The sequence below is a fragment of the Saccostrea cucullata genome, unplaced genomic scaffold, assembly GCF_032062105.1.
Source record: "Saccostrea cucullata isolate Sc308-1 unplaced genomic scaffold, CSIRO_AGI_Scuc_v1 ctg1085, whole genome shotgun sequence".
NCBI classification, from domain to species: domain Eukaryota; kingdom Metazoa; phylum Mollusca; class Bivalvia; order Ostreida; family Ostreidae; genus Saccostrea; species Saccostrea cuccullata.
Window position 1 is genome coordinate 98,573 of NW_026921233.1, and position 23,536 is coordinate 122,108.

Consider the following 23,536-nt stretch of genomic DNA (forward strand, 5'->3'; position numbering starts at 1 on the left):
ATGTCTTGAAATTAAGTCGATCTGCCTTACAAAGAAAGACGTCTATGAATGTCATTAGACATGCTTTGGTAAAGACGGTTCATTTTACCTGATTGAAAAAAAAACACAATTATATAAAAAAAAAACCGTTATCCATGGTTTGTCACTAACATGTATTTAGAATAATCTATGTGTCAGGACAAGCCCTCACTTCCCATTCACTCGCAATCAGAGTCATGTATAAATAATCTTTTTATCGTAATGTAGCAAAAAATTACAGAATGAGAATCGCTCCGAATTCGAAGCGGTTTTAAAGAATACAAAAGGATTTGCATTGAAAATAACTACCAAACTAATTAAAACAAACCTTTTTGAGGTTGTGCATGCCTTGAACCTAATAAAAATCCACAAAAAGGCGAAAATTAAATCATTTTTAACGTCTTTTTTCTCGCTTTATATTTACCATGCTGACATTCAGTATGCACCGAGTTAGAGTTATCTTCCGTTTATTTTCTTTGGGCGCGCGCTTTTTGGTTCTTGATTCTTTTGTTATGGTTACAGATATAAATTTTCCAGAATTTTATGTAACTGAGCATACTGATCATGTACCATGAGAGGAAACATATTCGTGTCCTATCCTATCCTTTATTCAAATCTTGTGTTTTGGGAATGAAGATACAGTCCCAAAAAGAAAGCTTCTTTGCAAAAACTGATGATATCAGTAACCTTGGGTACTGCCTAAAATTTCCAACCATCAACAGGGAAAAAAAGACAGTGAAATATAAAATGTGACGATAAAAAAGTGATCATTCTCAAAAATTTTTTATTCAGAAATTAAGTATACGAAAATTTGGACAGAAATATATATATACAGCATAAATTAACACTAGAGAGGTATCTCAAGTTTGGGCTCTAAATAAAGATATATGTCAAGTATTATGAGGAAATAGTGGAGAATATTCCTTTCGAAGAAAGAGATAGTCTTGCACATGGCATAGAACCAGAGCCCAGGATTATGGAATATAAGACTTGTGAAGATTCTACGTTTATTTCTTTTAAATATCTGTTAGAGCAAACGGTTATAGACAATATTCCTCTTTCAATTTGTTAATCTTTGTTCTCATTTTACACCGAAACCTACAATTAGTACCCCGCGCCCAGGACTTGGTTACCCTATTTCAGATTGACTCAGGTGAACTCAGCAGGCTCTTTTAATTCTGTACATAATTACAACCAAAACCCCATTAACTATAGATTACTTGTGCTGTGAACGCTTAGAGAGGCAAGTAAATGGCCATGATGTGTTAATTAACGTGTCCTTAAACCCCAGCAACATGCCCGAGCTTAAAAACACTGTACGGCAAGCCACACAATTATAATACATGTATATCTGTTATAAACCTTCAACTTTTTCTTCGTACATCTTTGATGGAGTCGGAACATCTTTTAAATTATGATAGAGTACAACAAGTGTATAGCATACAGTGACTACAACATTGAAGCTACGTATAATATTTAGCTTACAGATCAAGGTTAATCTATTTGCAGCTGAGTATATAACTGCCCTTGTGAATGCAGCTATATCGTTGGGTATTTTGACAGGTTGAATAAATAAGTATCCATCCATGGGCGACGAATTCTGACACAAGTTATACATGTATCGTCCTTATAAAACCCAAACAGAATTCCTACATACCGGTACTACAACAGAACCCCCTCCAACACATAGAACCCATTTTAATTGTTTTTCGTAGTTAGAACACACAATGAAAACAATCCTGTTTTTAATTATAGTTAGTTTATTAAAAAGGTCTAAAAATATGACAGAGTTATATGAAATATATGCAATCATAATATGTGGTAGGAAATAATATATGTATCCCTTTTTAATCTCTATGAACTGTTTACTCGATAAATAGTTATATGGTTGAAATTTAGTATAGTTGTATGGTTGAAAGTTAATGTAGTTGAATTAGAGGCCAACTTTTTCAAAGGCAAGTTACTTTCAAATCCAATTATACAAGGGTCAAAAAGTGTGGGGGGGATCCATTCAATGAATATTTCCTATAGTAAAGGTAATGTTGGGGAAAATAGCTGTGATTTTGTTCTTCTTTTAAAAAGTGGGGGGGCACAGACATACTCTTGCCCCCCCACATCTGAAAGTAGGGGGGCTAGTGCCCCCGCTGCCCCCCCTGTGACTACGCCTATGCAGCTAATGTAGTTATATGGTTTTAATTTAAACAATATTTTATTCACTGGTGTTATTGTGAATAGGATTGGGCAGCAGGCGCAGCCTATTTTAGCCCTCTCCCTACATTTAGGTCAAGGTACAAAACAAATAGTGATAATAAAAGAATGTACAAAAGAAGAGAGAAAAAACACAAACAAAAGTGAACAAAGTAACATAGAAAAAAACCCAGAAAAAGTCATATATAGAAAATTATACAGAAGAGAAAAATAGAATGAACAAAATAACAAAAAGGGCAAATTACAGGGGGAGACAAAATACAAAGTAGTACCGGTTTGGGAGTACTTCTAACAAATAAAAATTACATCTATATATGGATATGACAGTGTTTATATAAAACGTTTTGTTGCTGCTATAAATGTATGTACAGCTTCAAATATTTGTATATTAATGTCATGTCCATATGGTTTTAAACCTAATGTAGTTGAATTGTTGGCAGAGAGTGTAGTTGTATGGTTGACAGCTAATGTAGTTGTATGGTTGCATGGAAGCTAATGTAGTTGTATGGTTGAAACCTAATTTATTTAGGTATTTAGATAAGTGTCATAATGTCATAATGATTGTATGACAGACGGATAATGTATTAATTTGTATATTTTGCATGTTGCTATCGAGGGTATCAACCTCAACACTTAACATTCAGAAATACTAGGCACATACTATCAGTAGATCAGCACAGGGAATGACGCTGCCCTTTTTTACCAAAATTAATTTTTTACCATTGAAAATGTCGGCCGTTGATCCCTTAGTTTTTGTTGAAGCAAAGTTAAATCATGATAATTAAATTTTTTAAAGATTGTCATTTTTTACGGCTGGCCGCTTTCAAAAATGATACTACCTGCCTGCATGGGCACTAGTACTACACGTCTCAAAATCTTGATATAGAGTAATTTTGACAAATAATACTTATATGAGTAATTTTGGGCCAATGCTTGATCCAACATTGTGTAACGCGATAATATCATTGATGCGCGCATGCGTCAAATGCTCAGATCCTTCTCTCCACCCCCTCTGTGCTCCCATAATTCCACTGTATCACTTATGCACCCATAATTCAACTGTATCACACACGATCGTCCGACTTCCGCTTTACCGAAACCTCCAAATTGTCTCCGATCGTTTTGTCTTTTGTCTCTTTCAACAAAAGACACATGATGGCTGATACCAGGGTTACAATAAAACAAATGATGTACATAACCCCTGGGGTCTCTTTGTTCTGAAAAAAGAAGAAGACGAGTCAGACATATATGGTCTATGTAGAGGGTATGGAGATAAATCTTCTAGTATATCTGTTTAACTCACCACCAGAACCAGTTGTGGAGCTATCAGAGCTCCTATCCGTGAAATAGAGTTCTGCGTTCCATAGCCGATGTTCCTGTTAGTAGAAATAAGAAATGCTCAGGAACTACAGATCTGAATTCATGTTGAGCTCTTATCAGTTATGAGTATCATTTTAGAAAGCGGCATGTTATTCATTGTCTTATCATGACTAACATTTCTGCCATTTAGATCTCATAATTTCTATCTAACCAAGACGTCCATGGTCTTAATTTTCAATTGAATATTTTAAGTCTCTTCATCCTAACTCTGTTCTTGTCAACATGTATCAAAGTACCAAAGGGACATGTTTTTAGCGATATCTGAATAGGTGATATCATTCTTTCAAATTGATAACGTGATATCACCTATTCGAACGAGCAAATGCACAATCGTCAAGCCGAGTGACAGAGGCAAGCTTCAAATCAGACATGCTGAGTGTTCAAACCGAGTATCCGGGTACGTTACCTGACGACAGTGGGATACACTTCCGTTGTGAAGGCCATAATGGCGGCCCAAGAAGCAGAAACACCAAACTTGGCCGCCAGAGCAAATCCATTAATGAGATTTTTCTGGAGGTCTTTTTCCACATCTATAAACAAAGAGTTAATGCTTAGCAATTCTTTTTCATATAACAATCTTGGCTACACAGTATTCTTAGTATTCATTCCATACCCCCCCCCCCCTTTATGAAAGTTTATAAAACAAGAAAATTAAACCGATTTCAGAGACATTAGATGCCATAAGGAAGATAACACCTTGATTGGCGATTTTATTTTAAGAACACATCTATGACAGAGCTTATACTGACAAGTCTCCCACTCTCCCTTGCTACTTGCAGCACCCAATGATGCATTAAACGTACGTTCTATAATATCTTTTTTTCAAAAGGGGGGCAGGATTATTATGCGCCCCGATCGATAGATCGGGACATATATTGTTTTTGTCCTGTCTGTCTGTTTATCTGTTTGTTTGTTGTCAGCTTTAACCTTCGCCAAAACTTTTGAACCATGAGAGATACAGACTTTATATTCGGTATGCATAATCCACTAAAACTCTTTCAAATGACATCAAGGTCAATGACCCTGTGACCTAGACTGTGACCTATATGCTAAAAATAGCTTTTTCGAACTGTTGCCATAACTTTTGAATCAGAGGAGTAAGAGATTTTATATTTGGAATGCTTATTCAACTTATTAAGTTCTTTGAAATGGCACCAAGGTCAATGACCTTGTGCCTTGACTGTGACCTACATGTATAGCTAAAAATAGCCTTTTTAAACCTTTGCCATAACTTTTGAACCATTTGGGATAGGTACTTCATATTTGGTATGCATACTCCACTTATTACTTTCTTTCAATGACACCAAGATCAATGACCTTGTGACCTTTACTATATGCTAAAATTGGTTTTTCGAACTTTGTTGCCGACGGGCGCATAGTGTTTCACAGAAACATCTTGTCTTTTTGGAATGAAAGCGTTCATCACTGCAAATTTTCTGTTTTATTCTGGATAAAGTTGAATTCAATTTGACAAGAAAAAAAATCCAAGTTCATAAAAAATCTAAATCTTGTAAAATTTAACATTAACCCTTTTCTTGCATCACATACAGTACTTCTAATGGTCATTTAAAAATTAAATATTCATCGTAAAAGCATTGAAAATATTGAAAATTAACTTTAAAAAAATGATACAATGAATATTTAAAAAATCGAATCATACATCATTATGCTGCTAATGTTCCACTGTAATAATTGATAACTCTTCGTCTTGAAAAGAAATTGTAGTACGTTCTTTTTGTCCAGATTGTATTAAAGCATGTGGACTAATACTTATATGCCATACAAATTAACGGCCATTTTTACATTACACTCATGAATGAACCTCGTTTAGCTTTACCGATATTCTGATCCTAATATGTAGATTCTTGCTTTAGCGACCTAGGGAGTACTCCTGTGGCCGCATATTGGAAAGTCATTTGGGAACAATTTAGTATGACAATTTTATGTGCTATATTTGTTGTATTCTTATGCATGTATACTCACTGACATTGATTATTATTCTCTGTACCTTGCATCTCTATGGCAAGTTTGGTTGTCCAATTGTTTCTCTATGATACTATCAACAGTACTACGTACATGAGTATGTATGTCCTTTTGACCTGATGAGCACTAAATCAATAAGCTCCTGGCCGCCTCGTTTGCAGCATGTGAGAAGTCATCACTGTGTGCATGTTATGGAAACACCGGCTTACAGAAGTACATAGTCAATAACCCTGCTGTTTCATTGTCAGATAATATTGATAGATAGAACAAACAAGGGGAGAGAGAGAGAGAGAGAGATTTCCGCAATGTGTCTTCATTGGGTTTGAAATGTGTACACAAAATCGCACAGACACGAAAACCCGTAAAATATTTATTTTTTTACAATTAAGGTGGCTTACCTATCATTTGAGATACGGCCACGCCCAGACAAGCGAGAGATCCAATCACAAAGTATCCAAGACAGGTCCATCTACGGCCGATACTGAAATATGAAAGAGACGAACATTCACTACTTCTATCTTAATTACTGAAACGCCATAAGGATTATCTTCAACTTCCCTAACTTATCTATCAATATTATAATACATGTTCATGTACCCCTATTATCTGCATATAAGGTTTTTGTCTCCAGTTGATTCGTTACTGAAGAGCCAGCTATACGTAAAAGGAGAAACAATTTCTAAAACGAGGCCAAGCTATTGACAAACAAGTTGATAAAACAAAGATATCAAAATTCCGAGGTCCTTATAGATGAAATAAAATCATAGTGAACTACATATTAGATAGTAAATGACAAATGATGAACAGTTTGAAATAGGGACATGCAACTGAATGTCTTTCAGTATATTTGGAACTTAAAATCAGATACTAGGGTATTTTTACTTATAACCGGATATTTTACAGAATACTGAAGGTTACTGAGGTATCTATCGGTTACTGCATATTATATACATACCGTTTGTTGAGGTACTTTCGGTTATCATAAACTTTCTTTTTACTGGGTGCCTATACATGTATATAGGTTAATAAAAGCTGAGGTACTTATTAATTATTGAATATGTATGAATTACTGTACTTACTGGTTATTGAGGTACTTATTGGTTACTGAATGCCTGAGTTACTTATCACTTACTGAATACTTACCAGTTACTGAGGTATTTATCGGTTACTCAATACATATTTGTTACCGAGGAACTTATTGTTAGCAACTACGTAACGGTTACTAGTACTTTTTCGGTTACTGAATATGCACAGGTTTAACCGAGGTACCGATTGTTGACTAAATACGTAACGGTTACCGAAGTACTTATTGATTACTGAATACGTTACAGCTACTGAGGTACTTATGGATCAATGAATACCTATCGGTTACTGAGGTACTTATTTATTAGTGAATACTTACCAGTTACTAAGGTAATTATTTATCACTGAATACGTACCGGTTACTGAGGTACTTATTTATTACTAAATACGTACTGGTTACTGAGGTACTTATTTATTACTGAATACGTACCGGTTACTGAGGTACATATATATATCTGAATACGTACCGGTTACTGAGGTACTTATATATTACTGAACACGTACCGGTTACTGAGGTACCAAATGCTCATAAGAGCGGGAATGTCGATGACACTAAGAAGAAACATGTTGAGGTAGAGATTTCCTGAGAGTTGGTCCACACTATAGGAAATGGCATAGTAGGCATAACCACAGGAGAACCTGCAAGATTATGTATAGAAATAAATTAGGAATATACCTCTGCCTTTGAATTATAAAAAATTAAATTTGTATTGCTCAGTTGTAACAATATTTTAATTGTAAGACTGAGGAAGTTGGTCCACCAAATTAGTATTTTTGACGTTTCCAGGGTCCCGTGTTTTATGTTTCGTATTGTTTGCAAGATTCGGGAGAACGGACAGCGTTCGCTATCTCAAGAATTTATTTATTGAAAAATTCTAGATTGTTCATTACTTTTATCAATTTTACATTGAAGCATAAGTTATCTCTATTTCCAAGCAGTCAAGGGGCAACTTACCAAGCGACGCCAGCAAATGCAGTGTTAATCAAAAGCGTTCGATTTCGGAATAATTCCAAAAATGTATATTTTCTGTCTCCTTGAAACGTGCTATCCGACTCAAGGACAGCTTGGAGTTTATTAAGATCGGGTTTGGGATGGTTGTTCATGTGAGCAATTTTCTTGATAACACTATCTGCCTCGGCCAATTTGTCATGTGACACTAACCATCGGAAACTCTCTGGAACAATCCTGTGAGTTGAAATGAAAAGTAAAATACATTAAAAGACTCTTTTCTAAATATCATAAATTATACAATTTTCATTAGAAATTACGTCTGTAAATCTATCTTTTTCTCACGTTGTAAAATTATGAATTAATCTCAACATATGAATTCACAGTAAGAACATGAATTATATACTTGCAACAAGTTTTACATATTTTTAAACAAGATGTGTTTGTGAAACACTATGCCCCCGGTGGTAACACAATTTTGAGTTGGGCAGTCTGGTATTTTTTTTTTTTTGTAAAAGTAGGTCAAACTCCAAGGTCAAGAGGTCAAATATGGTGGTACCCAGAGAAAGGTCTTGTTACAAGAATTACACCTGTGAAATATAAAAGCCCCACTTTAAACTGTTCAAAAGTTATGACCAATGTTAATGTTTTTAAGAAGTGGGTCAAACTCTTACGTCAAGGTCAAAAGGTCAAAAATATTTCTACCGTCTGAAAGGTCTTGTCAAAATGAATATACATGTGAAGGATGAAAGCCCTAACTTCAACTGTTTAAAAGTTATGGCCAAGGTTAAACTCTGGTATTTTTTTGTAAAAGTAGGTCAATCTCCCAGGTCAAGGTCAAGAGGTCAAATTTGGTGGTACCCAAAGAAAGGTCATGTCACAAGTAACACACCTATGAAATATGAAAGCCATAGCCCCAACCACTCAATAGTTATGGGCTAGGTTAAAGTTGGGGGACAAACAAACAGACAGACAGACAGACAGACGGACAGACAGACAGACAGACAGACAGACAGACAGGACAAAAACAATATACCCCCGATCTTTCGATCCGGGGGCATAAAAATCACGGACTCACCACCACGACAAAAGACTGAGACCAGTGAAAACTCCGGTAAGAATATGTAAACTACTGCAGTCTTTCAACAGATAGGAGCAAAGCCCCAACAAGGCGGCCCAGATTGACACATCAGGAATACAAAACTGGATGGGACGGAATTTAGTTGGTGTGAACTCTACAGAGAATGTGTAGACTACGGTGAGGTACACCCCACATCCTACTCCGATAAAAAAGCGGATTACAGCAAACATCAACCAAGACTGGGAAAATCCAGCCACAATATTTGAGGCAGATAAAATGAAAAGCGACACGAAAAATGTCATCTTCCGCCCGAGCAGATCCGCCAACTGTCCGCCTAGAAAACCGGAAATGAGAAGACCCGCCATTTGTACCGAAGAAACGGTTGCTGTCACCCATTTTTTGTCGCAGATCAATCCCCACTGAAAAATATTTGAGCATGCTACGATATGAAAAACAACCTAACGATTCGAATCTCTTAAAGCTTATTGATGAAATTGATTAAAGATGAAAAAGTTGAAACTTGACAGCCTTCTTTACACCTTTGCACTATGACACATACAACAATTATTGAAAGTTGTGAAGGATTGATTTTGCCTCAATCTGCTCCTGCAAATGAATTCAATATAGATCTGTCTGTTACATTGCAAAAGAAGGTTGATCGCTTATTACCACGCTATTTGAAATTTTAGATGCTCTCTAGATCATTTCAAAATGGAATGCTTATAAAATCAAAATTTGTACAAAATATATCCCGTGATCAAATTGTTATCATAATTCTGTTCTGTTGTGTGTGCATTCTGTGTACAGTTCCAAACAAACATATAATAAAAACAATGAATTACTGATTCCAACAAACTCATGACACACGCATGCATAAATCTGATCTATAATTAGGACAGTACAGATTTGACATTTCGTTTAAGAATTAATGACTGTATTTTAATCGTTTTGAAAAGAGAATCAACCTCGCTGATGATTGTCCTCATGCTGTCGTCGAATAGGAAGGCTTGGCAGCTTGATCCGTTTATAGATGGTGAGCATGTTTTAGACGCTAGAAACACGTCATGGGCCGGTGACGTCATGGTCGTGTTCGATATGCTGCTGTAGTTCACGGTAGAATGGACATCGGTCGTGTTGGAGTAGACACACCACCAATCAGGAGCAGCCCCAGCGAACGCCATGATGAGGAGACTCCAAGTAATAGACACTTTGCTGAAGAGCATGCTGCCATACAGGAGAACCTGGAACTTACCAAATCCACCCGTCTCCTGGAGCACGCTCTCTAGGTACTCGCTGACTGTCTTCATGTCGGGCTCGGTCTGTAAATAACAAAGGAGGATTAACAATCAATCGGCAATCCTCGGCTGACTCCGCTACATTCGGAGTTCCTCGGATGACTCGTACCTAGCAAATAACCTCGAACGTCAAAGGTGTTCTACCATCTTGCTGATTTAGTCATGTGATCTTATTTGAATTTCTTTCAAATGTAATACATTTGAAATCGAAGTTATTTTGTGGCACACTCAACAGTTAGTTCTTGATTTCAAAGCCTACTAACATGAGGCTGTAATCAAAACCTGTTTACGATAAAGAATTGCACAAATTAAGAAACATTTTCGAAGAACGTTATGCAGAGCGAAATATGAAATGAGTGACAAGGCAGTTTCCGGCGGAAAAATGTAAGAATCTGATGCGTATTCCTCCACTAGTCACATCCGAGGTTTGAATGGAGCGTACATGTAGCGGAGTCAGCCGAGGATTGCCGATTGACTCTGCTACGCTCCATTAAGACCTCGGATGTGATAGGTGGTGTAATTAATACGCATCAAGTCGATACATCTCTCCGCCGAAAACTGCCTTGTCACTCATTTCATATTCTGCTGCGCCTAAAGTTCTTCGAAAGGGTTTCTTTATTTGTGTAATAACCATATGTTAATAGTCTTTAAAAGCAAGAACGCGGTGTTGAACGTGCAACAAAGTAACTCGAATTTCAAAAGTATAACATTTGAATGAAATTCAAATGAAATCACATGACTGACTCAGCAAGATGGTAGAACACCTTAGTGTGCGAGGTACGAGCCACCCGAGGAGCTCCGAGTGATGAACAATACAAACGGCCATTGTCCCCCAGCCTGTTTGACTCTTATTGGAAATTCAATAGAAGATGTATTTGTTTCACAATCATTTGCTTCTTATGAAAATAATATTTAAGCACACCCTCTAAGGCATAAATTGACAGTTCAAGAACAACAAAACAGTACTAGATTACTGAGGTAAAACATTTTCCCAAGTCTCCATTAGATAATGTAGGCAAGTATGAGGTACATGTGTGCTTGTTTTCTTTGAATCGTTTTTAGACACATTGGTGCAACTTCTTTCAGTACCAATTTTTCCCCACTTTACTAAGTTTCCCTTATTTGAAACTTATTCTTACAAAAGTGGGGAGGGAGCCAACCTGCTTTCCCACATTATACGTGACTGCGTACTTGTAGTGTTAAAAGTGTTACAGCTTTAGTTTAATAACTGATTGTGTAAAAATACCAGCTTAGCACAATTCTTCATTTTCATTACTTTGCTTGATATGTATCAGAAGTGCTTAATTCTTTTCTGTTGTCATATATTCAATAAATATCCATAATTTCTTTTCTTAAAAGCTGAAATTTATGTAAGCTTTGGCGTGATTTGAACTCACGACTTCATTTATAGCTAACTGGGGGTGGGGGTTGGGGGTTGTTAAACCCATGCTGCACTACGCAACAATTTTACAACAGAAATATAAATAAAATATACTGGTAACCCCCCCCCCCCCCTCAAAAAAAAAAAAAAAAAAAAAAAAAAACAACAACCAGAATTATACTGACACTCATTGTTTATTTCGGTGGTATCTTACAATATGAATGTGTCGATGAATCTATTTTGTAAATGTCCAATATGCACATGGATGCATTCACAACATTGTTAACCCGTGCACGCCCGTGCACGCATGGGTCAAAGTCTCGTATTTCAGTAAATACTCTATGTTAATTTCCTACACAATAGATATGTAACATATTTGGGACTACATGTAGTATTTCTTGATGCAGAGATTCATTTTATAGAATTTATTTAACAGAGCTATTCGTTTGCATTTAGTTTCTTTAAAAATTCATATACATGTATATTTTGTAGTACATGGATTTATTTTGTCATTATCTTTTTCAGATTTAACATTCTCTGGAAAACATTCTTTAATCTCACCTTATTTAAGAATATTCGTTAATAAAAACTGTAATTTCTTGCATTATGTTAAAAATTACGTCAATGGCGTATTTTACCACAGTGCAATTTTGCCTTTCTTCTTGTTTCTTTTAAGTACGAATCTAAAGAAGCATTTCCCCTAGGATTTAGACCCCCCTCGCTCTCATGGACAAGTACATTTAACCTCTTCTGTTCTAAACTTGTTCATGGATGTCATTCTTCATAACAAACACAGAAATATTTCATAAGTTTATAAAACTTATCTTTACAAAAATGTTAGCATTTCTTAATTTTTTAAGAGGGAGGTTCCTCGATTTTACATACGTTAGTGACACTTAGACATTTACATACCTGACCTTTTTCTGATGGAAATGTACAGCCTGATTAGCACTGCATCTTTGTAAAGAAGGGGTAACCTACTGATGTTATTCAAGCTATTGGAGAAAAAATAAAAAGTAATTCATCCTCCACCCTGTTTACACTTTAAAGAAACTAGGGTCACAACTGAGCTACACGCTGTGTTAAACAGAAATTAATGTTGTATTTTGCAGTGATTTCTTTTAAAGATGTCCAACAAAAACAAGTTATTTTACTTTTATAAGCGGTTTCTGCTTTTATGTGTGCCAGGTTTCAAGTAAAAAAAATGCACACAACCATGAAAACCTTTTCAGAAATCATTGGAGTATACCGTCAAATTCTGAAATGTGTTAACGTCGTCAGCTCATGTGAAAAATTGCGCCCATTTCAATGAATTTTCAATATATGGGTTATTATTTAAGGACCCTGGCGACGGAATGATGTTTGGAAATAAAGAACAGCCATCAAACAAAAACATCAATGGAACAATACAAACTGAGAGCAGAGCATATGTCCAAAATCATGGAAGGTGGAATCAAGTGATCTGGAGGAGTATTCCTCTGTCGTCCGATCACACCCGTCCGTATACTCCTTGTCATGAATCCAGTCGGGTAAGGGGGAAATCCTAGACAATTCAGTGTGAAATTAATGGTCTATCAATTTGTTTAACACGTCAGCTATCACTCGACTTAATCTTATATTGCAATTAACAACAAAGTTAGGGTTTATATACAGGAAATGAATTTATTTCTTGAAGTTTCTTGAGGACATGAACTACAACACTTGAAATATGCAGACGTGAAGCGTTGTAGTTCATGTTCCTCATGAATCTTCAAAAATTAAATTCATTTCTTATACAACATGTATTTATATTATTTCTTATATTTACATTTTTTATGAGTCGCCACAATTTACGCCATGCATCTGTCTTTTTTAAGCAAAACAGTTTGCACTATAGTTTTGACGTCAAGTATTATGACGTGGAGATACATGTATTCATACTAATCCATGTTAGTACATGAGAAAATGAAGTCTTCTAATTTGCAAAGTGTCATAAGGGAAAATATTTTTAAAATGTAAACATGAAATTTTGGCTGTAAACAGGACTGTTGATATCCTTGTATCATCACCTTTTTTGTCAATAGTTTGCCTTGTTTTTTATATTGTTCAAGTAGAAGTTCCCATGTTTGTCCAATCAAATGGGAGACATAAACTCCATACACTGTATATAGTGATTATGGTGTATTGCTAGATTAGTAAGGGAGGTAACAATAGGGTAATTCTTTCTTTTTTATTCCCCCAGGACTTAGTAACCCTATTTCAGATTGACTCAGGTGAGCTCAGTAGGCTCTTGTTAATTCTTCACATAATTACAACTAGAATCCCCTAAACGATATATTAATTCTGATGTGAACGGCTAGAGAGGAAAGTAAATGGCCACGTTGTGTTAATTAATGTGTCCTTTAACTTCAGCAAAAGCCCCAGCTTAAGTGTACAACACTGTGCAAGCCACACAATTATATGTGTCTGTCATAAACCTTCAACTCTTTTTCTTCGTTCATCTTTGATTGAGTCGGGACTTTTATGATATAGTACTACAAAGTGTATAGCATACAATAACTGCAACATTGGAGCTACGTATATTTTAGCTTACAGATCAAGGTTAATCTATTTGCAGCTGAGTATATAACTGCCCGGTTGAATGCAGCTTATATTGTTAGGTATTTTGACAGGTTGAATAAATAAGTATCCATCAATGGGCGACGAACTCTGACACATGTTGTAAACGTATCGTCCGTATAAAACCCAAACGGATTTTAATTAATACATATTACAACAGAAACCCCTCCAACAAGACTATTTTGGAATCGGTTTATCACCTGAGATTTTCCTTTACACTGGATTAACAACATAGGAACCATTTTAATTGTGTTTCGTAGTTAGAACACACAATGAAAACAATCCTGTTTTTAATTACAGTTAGTTTATTAAAAAGGTCTAAAAATATGACAGACTAATATAAAATATATGCAATCATAGTATGTGGTAAGAAATCATAAATGTTCATCTCTTTTTAATCTCTATTAACTGTTTACTCGATAAATAGTTATATGGTTGAAATTTAGTATAGCTGTATGGTTGCATGAAAGTTAATGTAGTTGAATTGTTGAAAGCTAATGTATAGTTGAATGGTTGAAAGCTAATGTAGTTGTATGGTTTAAACCTAATGTAGTTGAATTGTTGGCAGAGAGTGTAGTTGTATGGTTGACAGCTAATGTAGTTGTATGGTTGGAAGCTATTGTAGTTGTATGGTTGAAACCTAATTTATTTAGGTATTTAGATAAGTGTTATAATGTCATAATGATTGTATAACAGACGGATAATGTATTTGTATACTTTGTATGTTGCTATCGAGGGTATCAACCTCAACGTTTAACATTCAGAAGTTCTAGGCACATATACTATTAGTAAATCAGTACAGGGAATGAAGCTGGCCTTTTTTACCAAAATTAATATTTTACCATTGAAAATGTCGGCCGTTGATCCCTTAGTTTTTGTTGAAGCAAAGTTAAATCATGATAATTAATTTTTTTAAATTAGTCATTTTTTACGACTGGCCGCAAAAATGATACTACTTGCCTGCATGGGCACTAGTACTACACGTCTCAAAATCTTGATATAGAGTATTTTTGACAAATAATACTTAAATGAGTAATTTTGCACCAATGCTTGATCCAACATTGTGTAAGGCGATAATATCATTGCTGTGCGCATGCGTCCAATGCTCAGATCCTTCTTTTCACCCCCTCTGTGCTCCCATAATTCCACTGTATCACTTATTCTCCCATAATTCAACTGTATCACACACGATCGTCCGACTTCCGCTTTACCGAAACCTCCAAATTGTCTCCGATCGTTTTGTTCTTTGTCTCTTTCAACAAAAGACACATGATGGCTGATACCAGGGTTACAATAAAACAAATGATGTACATAACCCCTGGGGTCTCTTTGTTCTGAAAAAAAGAAGACGAGTCAGACATATATGGTCTATGTACAGGGTATGGAGATAAATCTTCTAGAATATCTGTTTAACTCACCACCAGAACCAGTTGTGGGGCTATCAGAGCTCCTACCCGTGAAATAGAGTTCTGCGTTCCATAGCCGATGTTCCTGTTAGTAGAAATAAGAAATGCTCAGGAACTATAGATCTGAATTCATGTTGAGGTCTTATCAATCATGAGTATCATTTTAGAAAGTGGCATGTTATTCATAGTCTCAACATGACTAACGTTTCTGCCATTTAGATCTCAAAATTTCTATCTAACCAAGACGTCTTTGGTCTTAATTTTGAATTGAATATTTTAAGTCTCTTCACCCAAACTCTGTTCTTGTCAACATGCATCAAAGTACCAAAGGAACATGTTTTTAGCGATATCTGAATATGTAATATCATTCTTTCAAATCGATGTCACCTATTCGAACGGGCAAATGTACAATCGTCAAGCCGAGTGACAGAGGCAAGCTTCAAATCAGACATGCTGAGTGTTCAAACCGAGTATCCGGGTACGTTACCTGACGACAGTGGGATACACTTCCGTTGTGAAGGCCATAATGGCGGCCCAAGAAGCAGAAACACCAAACTTGGCCGCCAGAGCAAATCCATTAATAAGATTTTTCTGGAGGTCTTTTTCCACATCTATAAACAAAGATTTAAAGCTTATCAATTCCTTTTCATATAACAATCTTGGCCACACAGTATTCTTAGTATTCATTCCATATCCCCCCTTATGAAAGTTCACTGTGTGTATGATATGGACACACTGGCGTACAGAAGTACATAGTCAATAACCCTGCTTTTTCATTGTCAGATAATAATGATAGATACAATAAACAAGGGGGAGAGAGAGAGAGGGATTTCCGCAGTGTGTCTTCATTGGGTTTGAAATGTGTACAGACACAAAAACCCGTAAAATATTTTTACAATTAAAGTGGCTTACCTATCATTTGAGATACGGCCACGCCCAGACAAGCTAGAGATCCAATCACAAAGTAACCAAGACAGGTCCATCTACGGCCGATACTGAAATATGAAAGAGACGAAGATTCACAACTTCTATCTTAATTACTGAAACGCCATAAGGATTATCTTCAACTTCCCTTACTTACATGTATGTATCAATATTATAATACATGTTCATATACCCCTATTATCTGCATGTAAGGTTTTTGTCTCCAGTTGATTCGATACTTAAGAGCCAGCTCTACGTAAAAGGAGAAACAATTTCTAAAGCGAGGCAAAGCTATTGACAAACAAGTTGATGAAACAAAGATATCAAAATTCCGATGTCCTTATAGATGAAATAAAATCATAGTGAACCACATATTAGATAGTAAATGACAAATGATGAAGAGTTTGAAATAGGGACATGCAACTGAAGGTCTTTCAGTATATTTAGAACTTAAAATCAGATACTAGTGTATTTTTACTTATAACCGGATACTGAGGTATTTTACAGAATACTGAAGGTTACTGAGGTATAAATCGGTTACTGCATAGATACATACCGTTTATTGAGGTACTTTCGGTAATCATATATATTCTTTTTACTGAGGTACCTATATATATAGGTTAATAAAAGCTGAGGTACTTATCGATTATTGAATACATATGAATTACTGTACTTACTGGTTATTGAGGTACTTATTGGTTACTGAATGCCTGAGTTACTTATCACTTACTGAATACTTACCGGTTACTGAGGTATTTATCGGTTACTCAATACATATTTGTTACCGAGGAACTTATTGGTTATTAACTACATACCGGTTACTTTATCGGTTACTGAATATGTACCGGTTTAACTGAGGTACCAACTGTTGACTGAATACGTACCGGTTACCGAGGTTTTTATTGATTACTGAATACATACCGGTTACTGAGGTACTTATAGATCAATGAATACGGACCGATTCCTGAGGTAATTGTTGGTTTCTCATTACTTACCAGTTACTGAGGTACTTATTTATTACTGAATACGTACCGGTTACTGAGGTACCAAATGCTCATAAGAGCGGGAATGTCGATGACACTAAGAAGAAACATGTTGAGGTAGAGATTTCCTGAGAGTTGGTCCACACTATAGGAAATGGCATAGTAGGCATAACCACAGGAGAACCTATAAGATTATATATAGAAATAAATAAGGAATATACCTCTGTCTCTGAATTATAAAAAATAAAATTTGTATTGCTCAGTTGTATCAATGTTTTAAGTTTAAGACTGAGGAAGTTATTTTAGTATTTTTCACGTTTTCAGGGGCCCGTGTTTTAGCTCTGATTGTGTTTCGTATTGTTTGCAAGATTCGGGAGAATGGTCAGCGTTCGCTATCTCAAATATCTATTTATTGAAAAATTCTAGATAGTTCATTACTTTGTGAACATTTATCAATTTTACATTGAAGCATAAGTTATCTCAATTACCAAGAGGCAACTTACCAAGCGACGCCAGCAAATGCAGTGTTAATCAAAAGTGTTCGATTTCGGAACAATTCCAAAAATGTATATTTTCTGTCTCCTTGAAACGTGCTATCCGACTCAAGGACGGCTTGGAGTTTATTCAGATCGGGTTTGGGATGGTTGTTCATGTGAGCAATTTTCTTGATAACCCTGTCTGCCTCGGCCAATTTGTCATGTGACACTAACCATCGGAAACTCTCTGGAACAATCCTGTGAGTTGAAATGAAAAGTAAAATAAATTTGAAGACTCTTTTCTAAATATTGGATATTATACAATTTTCATTAGAAATTACGTCTGTAAATCTATCTTTTTCTCATGTTGTAAAATTGTGAATTAATCTCAACATATAAATTCACAGTAACAATATGAATTATATACTTGCAACAAGTTTTACATTTTTTTAAGAATATTAAAGCAAACATCACGGACTCACCACCACGACAAAAGACTGAGACCAGTCAAAACTCCGGTAAGAATATGTAAACTACTCCAGTCCTTCAACAGATAGGAGCAAAGTCCCAACAAGGCGGCCCAGATTGACCAATCAGGAATAGCTAACTGGATGGGACGAAATTTAGTTGGTGTGAACTCCACAGAGAATGTGTAGAATACGGTGAGATACGCCCCACATCCCAGTCCGATGATAAAACGGATCACAGCAAACATCAACCAGGACTGGGAAAAACCAGCCACAATATTAGAGGCAGCTAAAATGAAAAGCGACACGAAAAATGTCGGCTTCCGCCCCAGCAGATCCGCCAGCTGTCCACCCAGAAAACCGGAAATGAGAAGACCCGCCATTTGTACCGAAGAAACGGTTGCTGTCACCCATTTTTTGTCGCAGATCAATCCCCACTGAAAAATATTAGAGCATAGTGTTCTAATTGCTATGAATTGTTCGAAGAAACAACCTAACTAATCGAATCTCAGTTGGATAAAAACTTTTTAAAAATGAAAAAAAAAAATGAAACTTGAGTGACAGCCCTCTTTACATCTTTGCACTATCACAAGTAAATTACAGCAATTATTGAAAATTGTGAAGGATTCATTTAGGCTTCAGTCTGCTCCTGCACATGAATTCAAAATGTGTCTTTTACACTGCAAAAGATGATCGATTGGTTATTACCACGCCCTTCGTAATTTTGGATGCTCTCGAGACCCTTTCAAAATGGAATGCTTACAAAATCAAAATTTTGTACAAAACATATCTCCTGATCACATTGTTTTAATAATTCTATTCTGTTGTTTATGCATTCTGTGTACGAGGGCATATAATAAAAACAATGGATTCCTGATTCCAACTGACTCATAACAAATGCATGCATAAATCTGATCTATAATTAGGACAGTGCAGATTAGACAATTCGTTTAAGAATGACAGAATTTTAATCGCTATGAAAAGAAATTAACCTCGCTGATGATTGTCCTCATGCTGTCGTCGAAGACGAAGGCTTGGCAGCTTGATCCGTTTATAGGCGGTGAGCATGTCTTAGACGCTAGAAACACGTCATGGGCCGGTGACGTCATGGTCGTGTTTGATATGCTGCTGTAGTTCACGGTAGAATGGACATCGGTCGTGTTGGAGTAGACACACCACCAATCAGGAGCAGCCCCAGCGAACGCCATGATGAGGAGACTCCAAGTAATGGACACTTTACTGAAGAGAATGCTGCCATGAAGAAGGACCTGGAACTTCCCAAATCCACCCGTCTCCTCTAGCACGTTCTCCAGATACTCACTGACTGTCTTCATGTCGGGCTCGGCCTGACAATAACAAAGAAGGAACACAAATACAAACGGTCATTGTCCAGCGAACTGTTTGACTAGTATTGGAAATTCAATAGAAGTCAAACATTGCTCCTGTGGTTACGTTATGAAAGAGTTTAATGTCCCTTTGTTGACCCACATTGTATAAATGAATAGCATACAATCTAGAGTACCAATATGTAATTTCCATCTTAAGTCACAGCGTAATTTCTGGTCAGAATTTTCACAAGACGTTTTTAGGGCTTCAACTAGTCTATGGTCGAAAAATAAATTATGGACTAATAAATTTCTATTATTGAGGAATAATGATGCCATTTGTTAACAATGGAAGGCTTTTTTCAATTCAATGAAACGCCATGGCATTTTCTAGTGTCTACATGCGCCATTGCTAGAAATTAGTAACTACATTATCTCACGTTTCGCAACACTACATCAGCTTTCATTAGATTATCTTTTTATTATGAACAGTTTAAACCCATTTAAGAGAAGGAATATGAAGAAACAAAAGTCCATTTTCGTTGTACGCACTTCAAGCATCATGATTATGGGACGGACTATTTTCTCTTTTTCTTTAGTATGAACTATAATTTCAGGTATCCAGCTAAAATACTGTGGGCATAGTTTCCATAAAAATCCTAAAAACTTAAAAATGTACTGTTTCGTATTGAATGTTACAGTAATGCAAAATTAACTTCTATATAAACCTTGTTCCAAAATAAAACTATCACAAAGAAAAAAAAATTCCGAAGTTTGCCCTCCAGATATCTCTGGAACTTCTGTTGGCTTTCACTTACGGATTTTGGAATAAGACTTTTCCCCATTGTTCCTACTTAATGTTTAGGCAACAAAACTATCTATCCCATTCGTACACATTGAGGATATAACGAAAAATTCGTTCCTTTTAAAGAATTATAAACCCTCTTTTGTAATATCTTAGTTACGTAAGCTAACCTACACGTTATTTTCTTAAGTACATGTTTTGGAACAAGATATACAGGTAATATAACAACAGTTAGGTAAAAAAGACACCTTGGTTGGCAAAGGTCACTAGGCTAATCCTAATCTCAAATGCACATGCAATCAAATGTGGGAAACGCTTACCGTTCAGTTTTGGTGCATCTGTCAGATTGAACCAGTGTGAAAGAATCAGAGCATCGGGGTTGTGGAAGTTCAATGCCTCTTTCTGAGGGAGGGGAGATTTTGGACAGTTTAAACCCGCAGTATTACAAATTACGGACCGAACAATGGAGACCACCTGTAGAGGCTTGTTAAATGTCACATAGAAGGCAGGGGTTTAGCCATCAATTAAATCTAGTGAATGGTCTCTTACACTTGGCATCTAAAATCCTTCTGTTAAAGACGTTGCGGAGAGCAGAATGCTTCAGAAAGATTTGAAATTAATAAAATATATGAGCGTAGCTAAGAAATATGGGCATGGCTGAGAAACTGGGACGATGATTGCCATAGTTATTACAAAGGTGCTTTAGTTATCATCTTTGAATAATCCTTTTTTTAATTTTTTTTTTTTTTTTTTTTTTTTTAATTAGATTTTATTCAGTATTTTTTATAAATAACAACAATACATAAACAAAAATAATGATAGAGAAACATGAAAATCTATATGTTGTTAAATACATCAATTGTTTACATATTTATGCCAAGTTATTACAAAAATAAAGAGTAAATCCGATGTTTTTTCGATTATAACATTTTTTTTATAGTGCATATACATATAATGGAATCATGTTTTTTTTAAAGACAAAGTGTTGCAGAGTATAAATATACAAAATATATACTGAAACAGAGTTGAACTAGCAATTATGGTCCACCGGGGTCCTAAAACCACAAAAAGTCCAAACACTCCCCAGTGGACGATGCTACTTGAGACTGTTCTCTCGAAGTAGCTGCTTAATTAAAAAAAAAACAAAAAACAAAAAACATGTATACATCATATTCTTAATGTTTCTGCAAATTTTGAAAAAATGTGTTTATCACAATTCATAAGACGTAATACAGAAGAATATTGAATAAGTGCATTTTTGACATATTTTAACAAATCTATTTCAGTTTCTTTCAGAGATTCAATTCTACAGTACATTTTGTATTTATATATTTTATACGCTATAAAAGATATTAATAAATTCAAAGATTCAACCTTATCGTTCTTTTCTAGATAAAAGCCAAGAACGATGTGTTTCCATTTTATATCCATAGTTAAAAAGGTTCCTAATTTTTTCCAAATCTTTTCAACTATTTTACATTCAAAAAGTAAATGTTTTGTGGTTTCAGTTGTTTTGCATAAAGTACAGTTGTCCCCTTGTCCTTTATCCATTTACTTAAATAGGTATTGTTGCAGAGAATATTATGAAGCATTTTATAATTAAATTCAGCGACTTTGTTGTCATTTATATCTTTGATTTTTCTCATGTATATATTTTGCCATAGATTTGAGTCGTTTGCAGGAATTGACAACTCTTGAGAAAGTTTAATTTGATAACACGGTTTAACGAATTTTTTATGTATCAAAATTTTATAAAAAAAATTGGCATTTCTTACCATTTAGATTTGAATCCCCTGTTGCAAAATGAAATCTCATTTCATTCTTTATGTTTAAATCTTTGGCATTAGATAAGTCACATTTTTTACACAATGATTTAATTGCTGATAATAAAGTTTTATATTCACAAAGCCAGTTCCGACTTTCTTTTAATAACAGTGGAAAGCATTTGTAGTGTTTTTATGTTTCCGTTATCATCTATTAAATCTTTTAAATAGAGAATATTACTGTTGACCCAGTTGTTGAAAAATAATGTTTCTCCTTTTATTTCAATATTATTGTTATTCCAAATGGGTTGTTTTAAAATATCATTAGGTGATGTATTTCGAAGTTATACATTTTTTTACATTCGTTAAATGAGATTAGAATTTGTTTGTAGAAAAGCGGAAGCTTGCCTATTCTGTCAAGCGCTTTTAAACTAGTTTCAGAAAATTGTAAGACGTAATTCAGATTTAAATTCGATTTTTTCAAAAAACTCTCAAAGATTTCAAATACAATTGATAAACCTCCGTCAGTTAAATCGCCGATCTGACAGTGTATTTCGTTTGATTCTTTCCGATTTGTCCCATAAGAAATTAAATAAAAGTCTTTGGACCTTACAGATATATTCTTTATTTGGTATACACAATATAGATGCAACATAAACTAGTTTTGAAATTGCTAATGTTTTGATTATACACGATTTACCAAAAACCGTTAATTTTCTACGCTTCCAAGATTCAAATAACTTTTCAATGTCGTGGTAGATTTTCATCCAATTTTTATTGTAGCATTCTTCTTTATCGTGTCCTATATAAATACTTAGACATTTTATTGCTTTATTTGTTGCTTTAATACCGTTGATTTCATCATACATATCTTTGAGCCCCCCTAACAGGATACATGTTGATTTTTGATCCGGCGTGATCGCAAAACTCGTTAATGATTTTCAAACTAAAATCGAGAGATTTCTTGTCATTCAGAGCAACTGTTAGGTCATCTGCATGTTGTATATTAATAATTTCTTTATCATTTATACTAATTCCTGATATATTTGGTTCGTTTTTGATAAAATTTCAGCTACAAATAAGTATAGTAAAGCTGATATTGGACATCCTTGTCGGATTCCTCTCGTCATATTACATGTTTTAGATAACCATCCGTTATTTTTCATTTTGAATTTAGGGTTTTTATATAATATCTCTACCCATGTAATAAATTGATCGCCAATATTAAATTTTTTTAATGTTTCAAGAAGAAAGTTCCATTCTACGGAATCGAAAGCTTTTTCAAAGTCGAGAAATAATAATATGCCGTCTCTCTTCTCGGAATTACAATATTCAAAAATATCTAAGATTATCCGAGCATTTTCACCTATGTATCTGCCTTTAACATAAGCCTTTTGATTTTTATTGATTG

The 23,536-nt window shown here is 35.2% G+C and overlaps 2 protein-coding genes across 2 annotated transcripts; both read right to left on the reverse strand.

Moving 5' to 3' along the window:
- Window positions 1-2,642: 2,642 nt before the first annotated feature.
- LOC134259531 (solute carrier family 22 member 4-like) lies at window positions 2,643-10,012 on the reverse strand. Its single transcript, XM_062742116.1, has 8 exons — window positions 9,668-10,012; window positions 8,700-9,121; window positions 7,628-7,858; window positions 7,177-7,311; window positions 5,988-6,070; window positions 4,013-4,136; window positions 3,530-3,602; window positions 2,643-3,443 (listed from the first exon to the last, which is right to left on the reverse strand). Exons 1-8 carry the CDS (start codon window positions 10,007-10,009, stop codon window positions 3,291-3,293), a joined length of 1,563 nt encoding a protein of 520 aa, XP_062598100.1. The 5' UTR covers window positions 10,010-10,012; the 3' UTR covers window positions 2,643-3,290.
- A 4,911-nt stretch (window positions 10,013-14,923) lies between these two features.
- On the reverse strand, window positions 14,924-19,573 carry LOC134259532 (solute carrier family 22 member 4-like). The gene is made up of 8 exons (XM_062742117.1): window positions 19,225-19,573; window positions 18,248-18,669; window positions 17,793-18,023; window positions 17,339-17,473; window positions 16,295-16,377; window positions 15,870-15,993; window positions 15,395-15,467; window positions 14,924-15,310 (listed from the first exon to the last, which is right to left on the reverse strand). Exons 1-8 carry the CDS (start codon window positions 19,564-19,566, stop codon window positions 15,158-15,160), a joined length of 1,563 nt encoding a protein of 520 aa, XP_062598101.1. The 5' UTR covers window positions 19,567-19,573; the 3' UTR covers window positions 14,924-15,157.
- Between the last annotated feature and the right edge of the window lie 3,963 nt (window positions 19,574-23,536).